The 16,792-nt window shown below is 47.7% G+C and overlaps 2 protein-coding genes across 2 annotated transcripts in view; one reads left to right on the top strand and one right to left on the bottom strand.

Annotated features, from left to right (window-relative positions):
- Window positions 1-9,702, bottom strand: part of MAU2 (MAU2 sister chromatid cohesion factor) — a 30,327-nt gene extending 20,625 nt beyond the window's left edge. The window contains exon 1 of the mRNA XM_065874927.1: window positions 9,427-9,702. Coding sequence (XP_065730999.1) covers window positions 9,427-9,702 — 276 coding nt within the window. The remainder of the gene's footprint in view (window positions 1-9,426) is intronic.
- Window positions 9,703-10,078: 376 nt separating this feature from the next.
- SUGP1 (SURP and G-patch domain containing 1) overlaps window positions 10,079-16,792 on the top strand; it is a 29,536-nt gene continuing 22,822 nt past the window's right edge. The window contains exons 1-3 of the mRNA XM_065873299.1: window positions 10,079-10,114; window positions 11,801-11,972; window positions 15,733-15,833. Of these exons, the coding sequence (XP_065729371.1) occupies window positions 10,081-10,114; window positions 11,801-11,972; window positions 15,733-15,833 (307 nt within the window). The 5' untranslated portion in view covers window positions 10,079-10,080. The remainder of the gene's footprint in view (window positions 10,115-11,800; window positions 11,973-15,732; window positions 15,834-16,792) is intronic.

The following is a 16,792-nucleotide window of genomic DNA, read 5'->3' as shown; positions in this document are numbered from 1 at the left end:
AGAACCCGTGTCCCCTGCATTGGCAGGAGGATTCTCAACCACTGCGCCACCAGGGAAGCCCAGGCTTATGCCTTTTAAACACAAAATTCTAATTCCTAAGTGGCATCAGACATCTCCTTGTCTTTAAACGTCGCTGTTTCTTGCTCAGGCATCAGTGTCAGTGACACCTGAGCCGTCCCCAAGATGACCCATTTCTGAAGCTGTAGGACTAGCTCCATGTCATGGAGAGCCAGTCACTTCCCCAGGACTGTCAGTCAGAAGCCAATCAAATCACTTTGCTTTTGTACCTTTTTAAACTTGTAACATAAATTCATAATCAGAAATCTAGATATTAGAAAATACGTCCATCTCACAAATTACCCAAGGTTGCTACCTCAACCTATGTTTTACTTTGTAACACTAAAATATAACTTTTATGTCTTCTTCCTGTCATGCGAAAGCAGCCAAAGTGAGAGTCCCGTCACTGCCAGGAAGCCTGCAGGTGTGAGGCAGAGATGTGAATGACCCTACCAGAAGCCTCTGGGGTCACCTTGGGGTTCTCAGGAAAAGCCAGGGTCACCACAGGGCTAGCATGCACCCTGAAGGGTGGAAGGGCTGGGATCAGCACACTTCTCATTCCTAGGGCATTCAGTTCAGGGCTGAGTGTTTCAAGGCTTCTTGTACCTCATAACCAAGGTAAGTTTTTCTTAAAAATCAGGTTTTTTTAAGTCACCAAAATGTGTAGAAATAGTTATCAACTGCAACTCCTCTGGGATGGAAGCACAACATTTAGGAGCCAGCCTTGCCTCTCTCTGCCATGTGACCACGGCTACAAGCATCCCGGTCAGTACTGCCATCGGCAAGTCGGAAGTGGTCTCTACCTTGTGGGTTTGGTGAGGATCCAAAGAGACAGTGCTCCAAGAACCATGAACGCAGGGCCTGGCATGTGGAAAGCACCAAGAATACTGTAATAATTCCCAGGCAGGAACCGGAAGAAGTTGGGGTTGCAGGGGAGACAGGGGCAACTTTTCAGGGACATTTTACTTCCTGAAGTCAGGGGAGACTCAGAGAATGAGTGAAGAAAATGGAAATGCGAACAGGAGGAAGCACAGATACTCTTCCATGAAAATGCTTAACACCAAGTTCTGCAAATGCAGCTTCTGTACCAGGTTCTGCTCCCAGCTGATGTGGCATGGAATTTACCAGGACACAGCCATGATCCTAAAGGATGAAAGATATGCTCCATCTGTGCCTGATGATGAAAGGCCCAGAATTGAGCCCTTTTAGGCCTTAAAATAAGAAAGGGAAGCTTTTAATCACTTGCTGGGAAGGTAGCCATAGACTCTCGGGCTAAACCTGGAAGCACAATTAAGGAGTGTCTGACTGGCAGTTTGGAGCTGCTTTCTAAGTCAGACGAACAACCACTGAAAAGTAGCCCCATTGCAAACACACAGAGAAAGCAAACATGGCATCAACACAGGTGCTGCAGTCACTAAAGACCACTGTCCAAAGAATGACTGCCTGGATTATAGCAAATAACGAACAATCCATTCCAGAGAAGTAGCATTTATTCCTCTGTGGCTTTCAAATCAGCAAAATCTAAGGATGATGATGCACTTTCCAGATAAATTAAGAAAGTTAAGGGGGAAATAAATACACATCTAAGTACAGATATAAAGATTCTCAGTTCCACAGTGGAAGCACAAACGACTGAAATGGAACTGTTTGAAAAACAGTAAAATATAAGAGAAGACTGAAAATTTACACAGGAATAGTATGTAGCAAGAGGAAAGACAACAAGGCAAAAATGAAATGAAAAAGAACACAATCTGACAAAACCTGTAGAAATAGCTTCACAAAGTATCTAGCCAAGAGATTTTGATGTAAAGTGACATTCCTTATAATCATGAATGATTTAGTCAGAGTCCCAAAGGAGTCAAGAATTCTGTTGAGGGGACTTCCCTGGTGGTGCAGTGATTAAGAATCTGCCTGCCAATGCAAGGGACACGTGTTCGAGTCTTGATCCGGGAAGATCCCACATGCCGTGGAGCAACTAAGCCCGTGTGCCACAACTACTGAGCCTGCGCTCTAGAGCCCGTGAGCCACAACTATTGAGCCCACGTGCCTAGAGCCTGTGCTCCACAAGACAAGCCACCGCAGTGAGAAGTCCTGGCACCGCAACAAAGAGTAGCCCCTGCTTGCCGCAACGAGAGAAAGCCCGTGTGTAGCAATGAAGACCTGACACAATCAAAAATAAATAAATTAAAAAAAAAAAAGAATTCTGTAGATGCATCCCCATCCCTGCCAAAACCATAAGCAAAAAGAGAAGGCTCTCTGGTGAACTGTCTTGTCATGCACTGTAATAGTTACAGGACCTGCTGAACAGATCCAGGGAATGAGGCAGCCAGCAGGTACTCCGAAGGCCTGCAGAGGCAGGTATGACTGAGAGACCAATGGCTGCAACTTGGATAAAGCTGCTGAGGAAAGGGAGAAATACTCTCCGTCCCTCTGATGGGAACCCTTAACAAATGAACTGATGAAGCAGATGGGTGAGTATATTACACATTCCTTCTGGAAAGCTTACAAATACAGCTGAGGAAACAGAAATAATAATCTACCCTTATATATATAAAAAAGTGATTACAAACGAGGTTAGGGTCTCTCATAGGGAAAGCAAAAGATGATGAAAATAATAATTAAGGAAGATGAATGTGATACTAAGTTCAGAGGTCAATTAAAAGTTTTATCTATAGCACTTATATGATTCTTTACGCAGTAAAGAATGAAAGGAAAGAATAAAAATTGACAGCTCCGTGATTTGGAAAAAATGCACAGCTAATAAAGAATGAAGTTTTAAAAAAGCATGCTTGCGTTGCAACACAAAAGGAGATCAGAAACAACCAAAGAAGGAAAACATTACAAAGAATGGCACTTTAACTGAAATCTGGACAAACTTTCACGTAGGGATGCACCTGACAGAAAGAAAGGTATTTCCAGGTGTAACGACAATGCGACCTACAGAGGGCACCCTGTGGCTCTATGGAAGACCCCACAAGATTTAGGGTTCTGTAAAATCGAGGGAAAACTCTCCACGATGATAAGGATTTAAATTATGGGTCCAAAAGCCAAGCAGCTACAAGGAAGCAATCTGAGGCATGGCTGCTTCTCCTTGACAGCACTGAGTGGGCAAAATATGATAAGGACAATATACACAGTGACTGGACTTCCCCGGTGGCGAAGTGGTTAAGAATCCACCTGCCAATGCAGGGGACACAGGTTCGAGCCCTGGTCCGGGAAGATCCCACATGCCTCAGAGCAACTAAGCCCGTAGGCCACAACTACTGAGCCTGTGAGCCACAACTACTGAAGCCTGCATACCAAGAGCCCGTGCTCCGCAACAAGAGAAGCCACTGTAATGAGAAGCCCATGCACTGCAACGAAGAGGAGCCCCCACTCACCACAACTAGAGAAAGCCTGCGTACAGCAATGAAAACCCAACGCAGCCAAAGATAATTAAATAAGTTTATAAAAAATATATATATATATACAGTGACTATGAACCACTGCTAGAAACAGGCTGAATGGAAAGGAAAAAGTAAAACTATCACTGTTTGCACATGACATGATACCATATACAGAAAATCCTAGAGATATCACCAAAAAATATGATTTATAAATGAATTCAATAAAGTTGCAGGATACAGAATTAATATACAGAAATCTGTTGTGTTTCCATACAGTAATAATGAACTATCAGAAAAAAAATTAAGAAAACAATCCCATTTACAACTGTATCAAAAAGAGTAAAGTAGCTAAGAATAAATCTAACCAAGGAAGTAAAAGTCTTATACTCTGAAAACTCTAAGACATCAATGAAAGAAAATGAAGACTACAGAAACAAATGGAAGCTATACTGTGCTCATAGATTGGGAGAATTAATATTGTTAAAATGACCATACTACACAAGGCAATCTGCAGATCCAATGCAATCCCTCTCAAAATACCAATAGTATTTTTCACAGAACTAGAACAAATAATTCTAAAAATTTTATGAAAACACAAAGGACCGTGAGTAGCCAAAGCAATCTTGAGAAAAAAGAACAAAGCTGGAGGTATCATGTTTCCTGATTTCAAACTATGCTACAAACCTACAGCAATAAAAACAGTATGGTAATGGCACAAAAACAGACACATAGATCAATGGAGAATAGACAGCCCAGAAATAAACCCATGCTTATACAGCCAATTAATCTACGACAAAAGAGGCAAGAATACATAATGGGGAAAAGACAGCCTCTTCAATAAATGGTGTTGGGGCACTTCCCTGGTGGTCCAGTGGTTAAGAATCAGCCTTCCAATGCAGGGTACGTGGGTTCGATCCCTGGCCGGGGAACTAAGATCCCACGTGTTGTGGGGCAACTGAGCCCACGCACCACAGCTAGAGAGAAGCCCACGCACTGCAATGAAAGATCCCGCGTACTGCAACGAAGACCCAACTAAGCCAGAAATAAATAAATAAATATTTTTAAAAAATGGTGCTGGGAAAACTGGACAGCCACATGCAAAAGAATCAAACTGGATTACTTTCTCACTCTACATAAAAAAATAAACTTAAAATGGATGAAAGATTTAAAGACCTGAAACCATAAAGCTCCTAGAAGAAAACATGAGCAGTGTACTCTTTGATATCAACCTTAGCAATATTTTTCTGGATCTGTTTCCTCAGGCAAGGGAAACAAAAGCAAAAATAAACAAATGGGGGCTTCCCTGGTGCCGCAGTGGTTAAGAATCCGCCTGCCAATGCAGGGGACACAGGTTCAAGCCCTGGTCTGGGAAGATACCACATGCCGTGGATCAACTAAGCCCGTGTGCCACAACTACTGAGCCTGCGCTCTAGAGCCTGCGAGCCACAACTACTGAAGCCCACGCACCTAAGGCCTGTGCTCCACAACAAGAGAAGCAACCGCAATGAGAAGCCTGCGCACCGCAATGAAGAGTAGCCCCCGCTTGCCGCAACTAGAGAAAGCCCACGCAGCAACGAAGACCCAATGCAACCAAAATTAAATAAATAAATTAAAAAAATAAATAAACAAATGGGACTACACCCAGCTAAAAAGCTTTTGCACAGGAAGGAAACTATTAACAAAACAAAAAGGCAGAATGGAGAGAATGGGAGAAGATACAATTGTCCCTCAGTATCCTCAGGGGATTGGTTCCAGGAGCCCTTGAGGATGCCAAAATCCACAAATGCTCAAGCGCTTATATATTTTTATTTTTTAACTGAAGTATAGTTCATTTACACTGCTGTGTTAGTTTCTGGTGTACATCAAAGTGATTAAGTTACATATATTCTTACATATACTTTTTCATATTCTTTTTCATTATGGCTTATTACAAGATACTGAATGTAATTCCCTGCGCTATACCTTGTTTATCTGTTTCATATATAGTACTTTGTATCTGATAATCCCAAACTCCTAATTTATCCTTCCCCTACCGCTTTTCCCCCTGGTAACTATAAGATTGCCTTCTATGTCTGTGAGTCTGTTTTCTGTTTAAAATAAGTTCATTTGTATCGTATTTTAAATTCCACATATAAGTGATCTCATATGCTATTTGTCTTTCTCTGCCTGACTTACTTCACTTAGTACGATAATCTCTAGGTCCATCCATGTTGCTGCAAATGGCATTATTTAATTCTTTTTTATGGATAAGTAGTAGTCTATTATGTATACATATACCACATTTCTATATCCATTCATCCATTGATGGACATTTAAGTTGCTTCCATGTTGTGGCTATTATAAACAGTGCTGCTATGAACATTTCAGTGCATGTAGCTTTTTGAATGAGTTTTCATCTTTTCCCGATATATGTCCAGGAGTGGGATTGCTGGATCATATGACAACTCCACTTTTTTTTGTTGTTTAATATATACATTGCTGTCGGCATCTTTCGGTTTTTTTTTTTAGATTTAAAAAAAATTTTTATTTATTTTATTTTTGGCTGCACTGGGTCTCCGTTGCTGCCCCTGGGCTTTCTCTAGGTGCTGCAGGTGGGGGCTACTCTTTGTTGCAGTGTGCGGGCTTCTCATTGTGGTGTCTTCTCTTGTTGCAGAGCATGGGCTCTAGGCACACAGGCTTCAGTAGTTGTGGCGCGTGGGATCAACAGTTGTGTCTCTCGGGCTCTAGAGCACAGGCTCAGCAGTTGTGGTGCACGGGCTTAGTTGCTCCGAGGCATGTGGGATCCTCCCGGACCAGGGCTCCAACCCGTGTCCCCTGCATTGGTGGGTGAATTCTTAATCACTGCATCACCAGGGAAGCCCAACAACTCTATTTTAAGGAACCTCCATACTGTTCCCCATAGTGGCTGCACCAATTTACATTCCCACCAACAGTGCAGGAGGGTTTCCTTTCCTTTACACACTCTCTAGCATTTATTATTTGTAGACTTTTTGATGATGGCCATTCTGACCGGTGTGAGCTGATACCTCAATGTAGTTCTGATTTGCATTTCTCTAATAACTAGCAATGCTGAGCATCTTTTCATGCGCCTATTGGTTATCTTCTTTGGAGAAACGTCTATTTAAGTTCAAGTCCCTTTTTTTAAAAAAAATAATTTTATTTATTTCATTTATTTTATTTTTGGCTGTGCTGGGTCTTCGTTGCTGCACATGAGCTTTTTCTAGTCGTGGCGAGCGGGGGCTACTCTTCGTTGTGGTGCATGGACTCTAGGCACGTGGGCTTCACTAGTTGTGGCTTGCGGGCTCAGTAGTTGTGGCGCATGGGCTTAGTTGCTCCGTGGCATGTGGGACCTTCCCGGACCAGGGCTCGAACCCATGTCCCCTGCATTGGCAGGCAGATTCTTAACCACTGTGCCACCAGGGAAGCCCTGAAAAGGGGGCCCTTGTGCACTGCTGGACTGTAAATTGGTGCAGCCACTATGGAAAACAGTATGGAGGTTCCTCAAAAAATTAAAAATAGAACTACCATAAGGCTTCCCTGGTGGTGCAGTGGTTAAGAATCCGCCTGCTAATGCAGGGGACACGGGTTCGAGCCCTGGTCCGGAAGATCCCACATGCCGTGGAGCAACTAAGCTCGTGCGCCACAACTACTGAGCCTGCGAGCCACAACTATTGAGCTCATGTGCTACAGCTACTGAAATCCACGCGCCTAGAGCCTGTGCTCCACAACAAGAGAAGACATTGCGAGGCTTCCCTGGTGGCGCAGTGGTTGAGAGTCCGCCTGCTGATGCAGGGGACATGGGTTCGTGCACCGGTCCGGGAAGATCCCACATGCCGCGGAGCGGCTAGGCCCGTGAGCCATGGCCACTGGGCCTGCGCATTGGAGCCTGTGCTCCACAATGGGAGAGGCCACAACAGTAAGAGGCCTGCGTTCCGCAAAAAAAAAAAAAAAAAAAAGACACTGCAATGAGAAGCCCGTGCACTGTAACAAAGAGTAGCCCCCGCACACTGCTCCTAGAGAAAGCCCGCGGCAGCAATGAAGGCCCAACACAGCCAAAAATAAATTAATTAATTAATTAAAAAACAACAACAACAACAACCCACGACTTATCGTCTTGGCATGGACCCTGGCGATCTTGACCTTAGATTTTTTGTTGTTGTTGTAAATTTATTTATTATTATTATTTTTTTAATTTTTGGTTGCGTTGGGTCTTCATTGCTGCGCGCGGGATTTCTCTGGTCGCGGCGAGAGGGGGCTACTCTTTGTTGCGGTGCGCGGGCTTCTCATTGCAGTGGCTTCTCATTGCGGAGCACGGGCTCTAGGTGCACGGGCTTCAGTAGTTGTGGCACGGGAGCTCTAGAGCGCAGGCTCAGTAGTTGTGGCGCACCAGCTTCGGTGCTCCGTGGCACGTGGGATGTTCCCGGACCAGGGCTTGAACCCGTGTCCCCTGCACTGGCAGGCGGATTCTTAACCACAGCGCCACCAAAGAAGCCCTTGAGCCTAGGTTTGAGCTCAATTTTGTTAATAGTTGCTGTGTGGCTTTGGGCAAATCACTTTACCTCTTTGGGCCCATACTGCCTCATTCGTGAAACAAGGAAGTGGATCAAGAAAGAACTAAAGTCCCCTTCCAACTCTTTACAGTCTGCAAAACAAAGATCTGATTATCCTACCAAAGGCAATTTGTTACTAGCCACCGGTGGGTTCAGATTTACCTCAGGATCAACACTTTTATTATTATTATTTTTTTTGTATTACGCGGACCTCTCCCACCGCGGAGCACAGGCTCCGGACGCGCAGGCCCAGCCTCTCCGCGGCACGCGGGATCCTCCCAGACAGGGGCACGAACCCGTGTTCCCTGCATCGGCAGGCGGACTCCCAACCACTGCGCCACCAGGGAAGCCCAGGATCAACACATTTTTAAAATCGAAGTTGACTGTATTCAAGAAGTCTTGGGCTTCCCTGGTGGCGCAGTGGTTGAGAATCTGCCTGCTAATGCAGGGGACATGGGTTCGAGCCCTGGTCTGGGAGGATCCCACATGCCGCGGAGCAACTAGGCCCGTGAGCCACAACTGCTGAGCCTGCGCGTCTGGAGCCTGTGCTCTGCAACGAGAAGCCGCGATAGTGAGTGGCCCTCACTTGCCACAACTAGAGAAAGCCCTCGCACAGAAACGAAGACCCAACATAGCAAAAATACATGAATAAATTAATAAACTCCTACTCCCAACATCAAAAAAAAAAAAAAAACAAGAAAAAAACTCACCTCATACCTCTGGCAGGAAGAGAGGAAAGTAACCATTAAAAAAAAAAAAGAAAAAAAAAGAAGTCCCTCCTCTAAGCAGAATAAAGCTGGGTAAACGGCAAATGGAGACACCGTATGACAGGAGCGCAGTGTTGCTCTTAGTAGAAACAACTGCACAGCCAGAAAGGGAACAATGATGGCCACTTTCCCACATTTTTTGAGGCACCAAGATCCCACAGGTCAACATGGGAAGATAGGGCCTGCCCTCTGAAGGGGACGGTTGAGTGGATGGTGGGAGGAAGAGAAGTCACAGGTAGATACGGAGAAAGCAGGAGCCCTAGGCCCTGAAATCCAGACACCCCCCCACCCCCCGCCCAGTTCTGCCTTTTACAGGACTTAAAACGACTGTCTCTAGGCTCTGGGCCTCTGTCTCTCACCTATGACTCCCCTCATCACTGATGGGGGCACAACCCTGCTGCTCCTGAAAGACGCAACTGTCGGAGTACCCGGACCGGAGTCCTAGGCCTCTGCCTGTCACCAGAAACATTAAGTACGGTACGGGGCGAGTTCCCTCGGGTCCCCTGAGAGGCTCACGTCTTCGGGGTCTTGCTGCTGGTGCGGAAGTCACGCCCCAGGTCCCGGAGGAGCGGCGCCGGCGGCCGCCGCCCGCCAGGGTCGCGACCCCTCAGCCCAAGCTCGGAAAAGAGCCTGCACCTCCACCCTTGCGGCCCAGCCCGCGCTCACCGCCTTCTCCAGGTGGCTGCGCGCCTGCTCGCTGTTCTTGGTGTGGTGGTAGAGCACGGAACCGAGCTGCAGGTGTGTTCGGGCCTCAATGCGCTGCGGCGGCTTGAAGGGGAACACGGCCTGCAAGCAGTGCACACACAGGCGGATCTTGGGCGGGCTGGAAGTGCGGAAGTGTTCGGCAAAGCCCAGGAGCGCCAGGTACCACGACTCAGCCGCCTCGGCCTGCGCTGCCTGGGCCGCCGCAGCCTGAGCCGCCGCCGCCGCCTGTGCCGCCATTTTGGCCTCCCCAACAACAAGCTGCCGCCACAGGGAGGCGGAAGCAGGCGCACGGGGCGGGGCCGGGAGCGCCTCGCGTTTCTCGCGAGAGCTTCTGTACAAAGCATCCTGGAACATGTAGTTTGTATTTGGAGTGGCCGCGGCTCCGGGAAGGTCTGAGAAAAGGCGACACCCTCTGGTCCGCGGGACTGTGACCGGAGATTTCCGATGGGCTGAGGTTTGCATTCCTAGGGTGAAGACCCCAGGTGTCCAAACAATGGCAGGGCGTGGCTTGCCGACGCGGACTACATCTCCCATCAGGCCATGCGTACTATAACAAGCGCCCCCCGCCACCACCACCCCTTCGCCCCCGGTGGCGCCGGAGCATTGTGGGATTGGATGAGTCTCAAGATGGACAACCGGGATGTTGCAGGTAACAGCCCCCGCCTCCCCGCAAGCGTCTGCCTGGGTCTTCGGGCTATGAGTCTTTGCTTAGCCCTACCGTCGGGCCTACCTCAACCCGCCGGCCCTTAGCCTCAGCTTCCCGGTGGCTGGAAGAGGCGGCTTCTGCACCACCCCCGTCTCCCGAGACCCCAGACCCAGTTACCCCGCCCCCGCCCACCCCCCCCCAACCGCTGGTTTGCTGAGGACGCCAGGCTTTCCTTAAAGGCCGCCACCGGGATCTTCCCTGCGCCTGCTTTCCGAAATAACCGCCTTCAGGGCTGCTCAGAGCTCCGCTCCCCGAGCCAGTGGCAACCTTGGGCTGTCCTGCGCCTCTCTTCGTGGCAGCTCCTGACTGGCCTGTATCCCGCTTTCTGGAAAAGCTGTTTTTCCGAACTGCACTTGGCCTCCCTGTACACATTTTCCTGGGTCTTTAGAGCTCCTACTTTAGCACAAGCCTTATTCTTCCCCCACCCCAGCCCTAGCCCTCCACCCAAACTGGGATACATAGAAGAAATATTCATTGTGTGCTAGGCACTGTGCTAGTTGCTTAGGATGTAGTGTAACCAAAACGGGGCCATGCCTTCCTGAAGGCTACTTTCTACTGGGGCATCACAATACACAAAAAAGGAAATCTTTACAGAGAGTGAGTTATAATGATATGAGAGAGTGGAGGTGCAGGTTGCTGATATTGGGTGGTCAAGGAAAGCCTTTTTGAGCAGAAGATATTTGAGATGAGAAGATGCCAACTATTGGAAGGCCTGGAAGGCAGAGCCTTCTATGCAGAGGGGGACAGCAAGTGCAAAGGCCTTGAGAGCTTGTCATTTTGAAGAATGTCAGGGATGAAGTGGAAGTGGGGGAGGGGAGCCATCTCTGGCAGCGTCTTGAAAATCGGCTTTCAGAATTTGGATTTTATTTTGAGTCCCATGGGGAACGTTCGAGGTGTCTTATCCATCTCCACAACTACCACCCTTGTCTGAAGACACCATCATCTTTTGCTTGGAGCCAGTAAGCCTCCTCGTTGGTCTCCTTGCTGCCTATGCACTCTGGCCAATCAGTAGACAGAATGATCTTAAAAATAAAAATACCAGTTGGATCTTATCAGCTTAATACTCCCCAGTCACTTCCTAAAACCCTTTAAGTAAAACTCAGACTCCCTATCTTGCCCTACCCCCGCTAGCCCCACCCCTGGAACCGCCTGCTCTGACCACATTGGACCTCTGCTTCTTACTCTGCCCAGATCACTCCCCATGTGGCTTTTCAGGAAGCCACCTCTTTATCTTTCTGGTTTTAGCTTAAATGTCCCCTTTTTTAAAGGTTATTTTCTGGCTAGCTGTATAGGTGGTTCTCTGTTATGCTTTCTCATCTCTTTTTTTGTTTCCAGCAGAGAGCTCTTATCATGATTTTGCAACTACTTTTTTGTTACAAGTCTTTTGTCTCCTCAGCCAGAGGTGAATCCCACATGGGCAGAGGCCCCTTCTGTCTTGATTAGCACCAAGTACAGCATCTGGTGTATAACTCAGTAAATGTTTGCTAAATAAATGAAGGAACAGATGTGTGAATGTCAATCTGAATGTCAGTTGCTGTGGGCAGCAGCATCTGGGCTGCTCCCATAGCAGCTGCTGGGCATGTTTTTGGAGCAAAGGTGATTTCTGTTGTACTTCTTTTCCCTCCCCAGGAAAGGCTAACCGGTGGTTTGGGGTTGCTCCTCCCAAGTCTGGAAAAATGAACATGAACATCCTTCACCAGGAGGAGCTCATTGCTCAGAAGAAACGGGAAATTGAAGCCAAAATGGAGCAGAAAGCCAAGCAGAATCAGGTGGCCAGCCCTCAGCCCCGGCATCCTGGCGAGTAAGTCTACCCTGAGGCTGGATTAGGGTCTTCGAGGGTCACCGACAGAGGGTTTTGCTTGCGAGAGTAGTCGAGGTGTTTCTGCATCTAGCCACAGCCTGATGGTGCAAGGAGGAACGCAGGTGCACTTTCAGGAGGCTGTGTGGCAGGAGAGAAACAAGGGGTGTATGGGAGCCCAGAGGATGGCTGCCAGCTCTTTCACTCAGTGGTTATTTACTGCTGACCTGTTGTGGGCCAGGGGCCAAGAATACAGCATGGAGCAAAAACCCAGATTCCATCTCTGCCTTTATGGGGCTCACAGTCTACTTGTGAAGGGATGCTCTGGTAGGTAACGTGAGGCAGTGTGCTCCCAGATGCAGCAGGTGCCGTAGGGATGCAGAAGAGGCTCTGCATTCTGAAGGCCCCAGGCAGAGCCAGCCCTTTGAGGAAGCAGGAAAGGACTGCAAAGGGCAGAAGGGAGGTGAGCCCCTGTGTGTCAGGCAGCTCGAGCTGCTGCACCAAAGGGGCTGTTTCTGAACCAGGAGAGAGGGTTTCCTCCTGACTGTCCTGAGAGACTCTGAGGCCACCCAAGGGTTTTGAGCAGGGGTGGTGTGATCATGAGGGCACCCAAGAGTTTTGAGCAGGTGTGGTGTGATCAGGGTGACAAGATCCAAGAATTTCAGGCTGGAGGTTGACAGAGACAAGCCCCTTCCTCTGCGATCTGAAGTGTGGAGCATGTTAGCCCTCCACTAAGGCTCTGTTCCAGCTCCCACTTTTTCTAAGAGTCCGTGGCTTCTCCTTGAGGGCGGGACTTAGACTTTATTCTTGTTGGAACCTCCAGGGTGTTCAGGAACATGGGGACTGGATGTTGAGTGATCTGTGGGTGGGCTTGTGGACTGTCACCCCTGGGGTTATGGAAGGACTTGCACAAAGATGGGAAAGGCCTGTAGGACTGCTTCCAAGAGGGCCCCCTGGAGGCTGCTGGATCTCAGCGCCAGGATCAGGCAGCCAAAAGGGAACATCAGGTGGGTGGGTGCAGAGTACGGGTAGCTTTGAAAATAAGGTTGTTTTCTCCATTGTAAAAGCTTAGAACACCTTAGAATCTCGTGCTGCAGAAATAAGAAACATTCAGGTTGCCTCAAGAGAACCATTTTGATATATTCCCTTCCCATGTCATTGCTTTGTTTCACTAAATTGTGGTCAATTTCATATGTCGCTTCCCCCGCCCCCCACTTTTTAAAGGAAAAGCTTCCCCCCAACCCCCGCATTACAACTCTTTAGAACCGCCACAGTGTTAAAGTTTTATTTATTCATATTAAGATATGACTTACATGCCATAAAATTGACTTTTTAAACTATACAACCTAGTGATTTTCAGTATATTCACAGCATTGTGCAACTGTTATCACTAATTCCAGAACATTTTGTCACTCCAGAAAGAAACCCCTTGCCCATTAGCAATCACTCCCCATTCCCTCTTCCCTCAGCCCCTGACAACGACTAATCTACTTTCTGTCTGTGTGGATTTACCTATTCTAGATATTTCATGTAATACATGGCCTTTTCTGTCTGGCTCTTTTCACTGGACGTGATGTTTTCAAGGTTCATCACTTTGTAGCATGTATCAGTACTTCATTTCTTTATTTGGTGGCTGAATAATATTCCATTGTGTGGATGGACCATGTTTTGTTTATCTGTTCATCAAAAGCCATCATTTAACAGCTGTGTGATAACCCCTGCCATTTTTTTAAAAATAGATTTTATTTATTTACTTATTTATTGGCTGCGTTGGGTCTTCCATGGCTGTGTGTGGGCTCTCTCTAGTTGCCGAGGGCTTCTTATTGCGGTGGCTTCTCTTGTTGCAGAGCATAGGCTCCAGGCGCAGGCTTCATTAGTTGTGGCCGGGCTCCAGAGCGCAGGCTCAGTAGTTGTGGCGCATGGGCTTCGTTGCTCCGCGGCATGTGGGATCTTCCTGGACCAGGGCCCCATGTCCCCTGCGTTGGCATGCGGATTCTTAACCACTGCACCACCAGGGAAGCCTCTGCCGTTTGTTATGGGTGGTTTTCAAGTGGAATTCGTGTGCTGACATGCTGCTGACCAGAAGTGTTTTTTGGGGGTTTTTTTTTGGCCGCACTGTATGGCTTGCGGGGTCTTAGTTCCCTGACCAGGGATTGAACCCAGGCCCTTGGCAGTGAAAGTGCGGAGTCCTAATCACTGGACCGCCAGAGAATTCCCCCCGAAGTATTTTCTTGTCCTTCATTGTCCCTGCCTTCTTTCTGTCCCTCCTGAGGGAGGTGCACACAGCATGAGGACAGGGCCAGGGTCACTAGAAGGCCCTGCTTGTTTAATGCCAAGGCTGGTTATCAGCAGAACTTTCTCTTTCATATAAAATAACTTTTACTGCCTTCTCTCTCTCTTTTGTTTTTTAACTTCAAAGATAATTCATATATGTGGTAGAAAACCTGGGAAGTAGAGGAGAGGAAAATGAGGAAGAAATAAAATCAGTTGTAACCCTGCAACCCAGAGGCAAGTGCTGGTTGCATTTGATGGATTTTTGTAACAATTTTTCAGTCAAATATATTTTTACATAAGTAGGACCACCCTGTAGATACTGTTTTATATCCTGCCTTTTTGTTTTTCATTTAACGTTGTGCTTGGTTGCTTTATTTATAAGAATTTAACTTTTCAGGGCCACTCCATCTGCCTTATGGATGTCTCGTAATTTATTTAACCAGTGCCCCTTGTTGACTACTTAGGTTTTTTTCCACTTTTACTTCATTAGAACGGATTTCTAGGAGGATAAAACTTTAAAGGAAAAAGTTCAGACCTGTGGGCTCCCTGAGCTTTTTCAGTTATTGGGTGTGTCTGTATGATGGATGTGCCCCTAAAAGCAGCACATACGAGGAGTTTCTGAGGTTAGAGCAAGATAGTATACTGTAGGAAAAGATGAAAGAAGTAGAATATATGCTATGATCACAGCCTTATTTCCTCTATTTCTAATCTAAGGGGCAAATCAAAGAAGTATATCAAAGTATTAATTGTGGCTCTTGTGAGGTGAGGAGACTTTTTTAGGGTTTTCTCCTTGCTTTCTACATTTCTGTTTTTTTCCACGTTCCCATTTGCTCATAATGAGCCTCTATCACTTTTTTGATAAGGAAAGATGAATTTGAATTAAACATTTAGGCCTCTGGGTTTGCTTTTGTGTTCGTTAAAAATAAATTTTTCTTATTTCAAAATAAAACATATTCTTTTCAAAAAGAGAAAGTAATAAAAATATAAAATTCCCCTGTAATTCTCCCACCAAGAAATTGCTTTGGGTATTTTCCTCTAAACATGTGAAACCCACAGAAGCGCTGGCTGAGCCAGGCATGGAACTGCGGTCACATGCAGGTACGGACATAGGCCCTGCCTTTGAGAACTCTGCAGTCTAGCTGGGAAAACAGACGTAAGAGTCAGTGATAGCCCAGATGATTTGTTAACAGTAAGTGTGGCAGGTGGTTCTGAGCCATCTTCTTGGGGAGGCCCTTTGGACCTGGAAGGTCAACATGCGGGTAGAGAGAACACCAGCACAGGTGGGATTGCTCTGACTAGAACAAGATTGTTCCATCTTACTACTCTGAAGACTGCTCTGTGCACTCAGTTGTTCCCTGGCATCTTTGGGGGCCTGTTTTGGGTCCCCTTAGGTGAGAACACAGGGGTGGGGGTGGGACTGAGGCCGGCAAGGCGTGCTCCCTCCCCTCTTCTCAAGGCTTACCCTGTCTGTCCTCTGTCTCGGGTCTAGAATTGCAAATGCACACAACTCTAATGTTTCCAACAAGTTTGCCAACGACGGCAGCTTCTTGCAGCAGTTTCTGAAGTTGCAGAAGGCACAGACCAGCACAGGTGAGTGCAGGCCCCCCGCCATCCCATCTCACCTCCTCCTAGAGCTCCCCCTGCTGGCTTTCTCTCCCAAGGGTCCCTCAGCACCTCAGAAATGGCAGGTCCCACCTTAGACTTGTTCCTCTCACCCCTCGTTCATTGAGCGCCCTCATTCTACTCGTCCTCACGCTAAATGCCCAAGGGGAGAGTGCAGACCTTGCCCTCTAGATGCTTACCCCCAAGAAGTGGAGACAAAGAAGCCAGGTTTCGATCCAGGGGGTAGGGGCCAGGACTAAGCATGCCCCAGGATTGTGGGACTGAGGCTTGAGTCAGAGCGGCAGCCCAGGTGCAAGGAACAGGACCCTCTTCGGGCGGGGGCGGGGGACGGGTGCGCTCGGCCCACAGGAGCCCCATGGGACACGCCAGGTGTGAGAATCACCACCTGTATCTGTGGTTGTACAGTTTACCAGTCTCATTTTTACTGTAAGAAAGTTACTGGTGAAACAGCTGACCTTCAACCTTTGTCAGGTTTCCCAGGTAACAGTGGAGACAGTTAACCCAAGGCCAAGTTTGCCCACAGAGAGGGAGAAAGGGCTATTGAGCTCTTCACTGCAGGGTCTCATGCCATGAGTCGTGTTTGAAAAGTCCCAAATAGACTGGCTCCAGCCCGCTACTGACAAGCAGAGGCAGTGAGTGTAAGCTGGACGTGGGGGTTCAGGTCTCATCGGAAGAGCTGCAACATCCCTAGTCTATGGATATAGGCATCAGAGGCACCTACTGCCAGAGTTGCCGCCTGCAGAGTCCCGGGCTGGGGGACCACAGTAGGTTCTTTTCTGCGCCTCAGGGGTCCTCATCTGTAAAATGGGGGTGGCGTCCTCCCTGAGCACTTCTGGTCACCCACTGCCTACCAGTGCTATGCGAGAAGTTAAGAACCCAGCCACCTGGGGCTCAGGGTGTGCAGGTTAGGCAGGAAGATAGGAAAC

This window comes from Phocoena phocoena, chromosome 3 (genome assembly GCF_963924675.1).
Source record: "Phocoena phocoena chromosome 3, mPhoPho1.1, whole genome shotgun sequence".
Lineage (NCBI taxonomy): Eukaryota > Metazoa > Chordata > Mammalia > Artiodactyla > Phocoenidae > Phocoena > Phocoena phocoena.
Note: the sequence above shows the minus strand (reverse complement) of the source record. Positions and strands in the feature narration are given on the sequence as shown.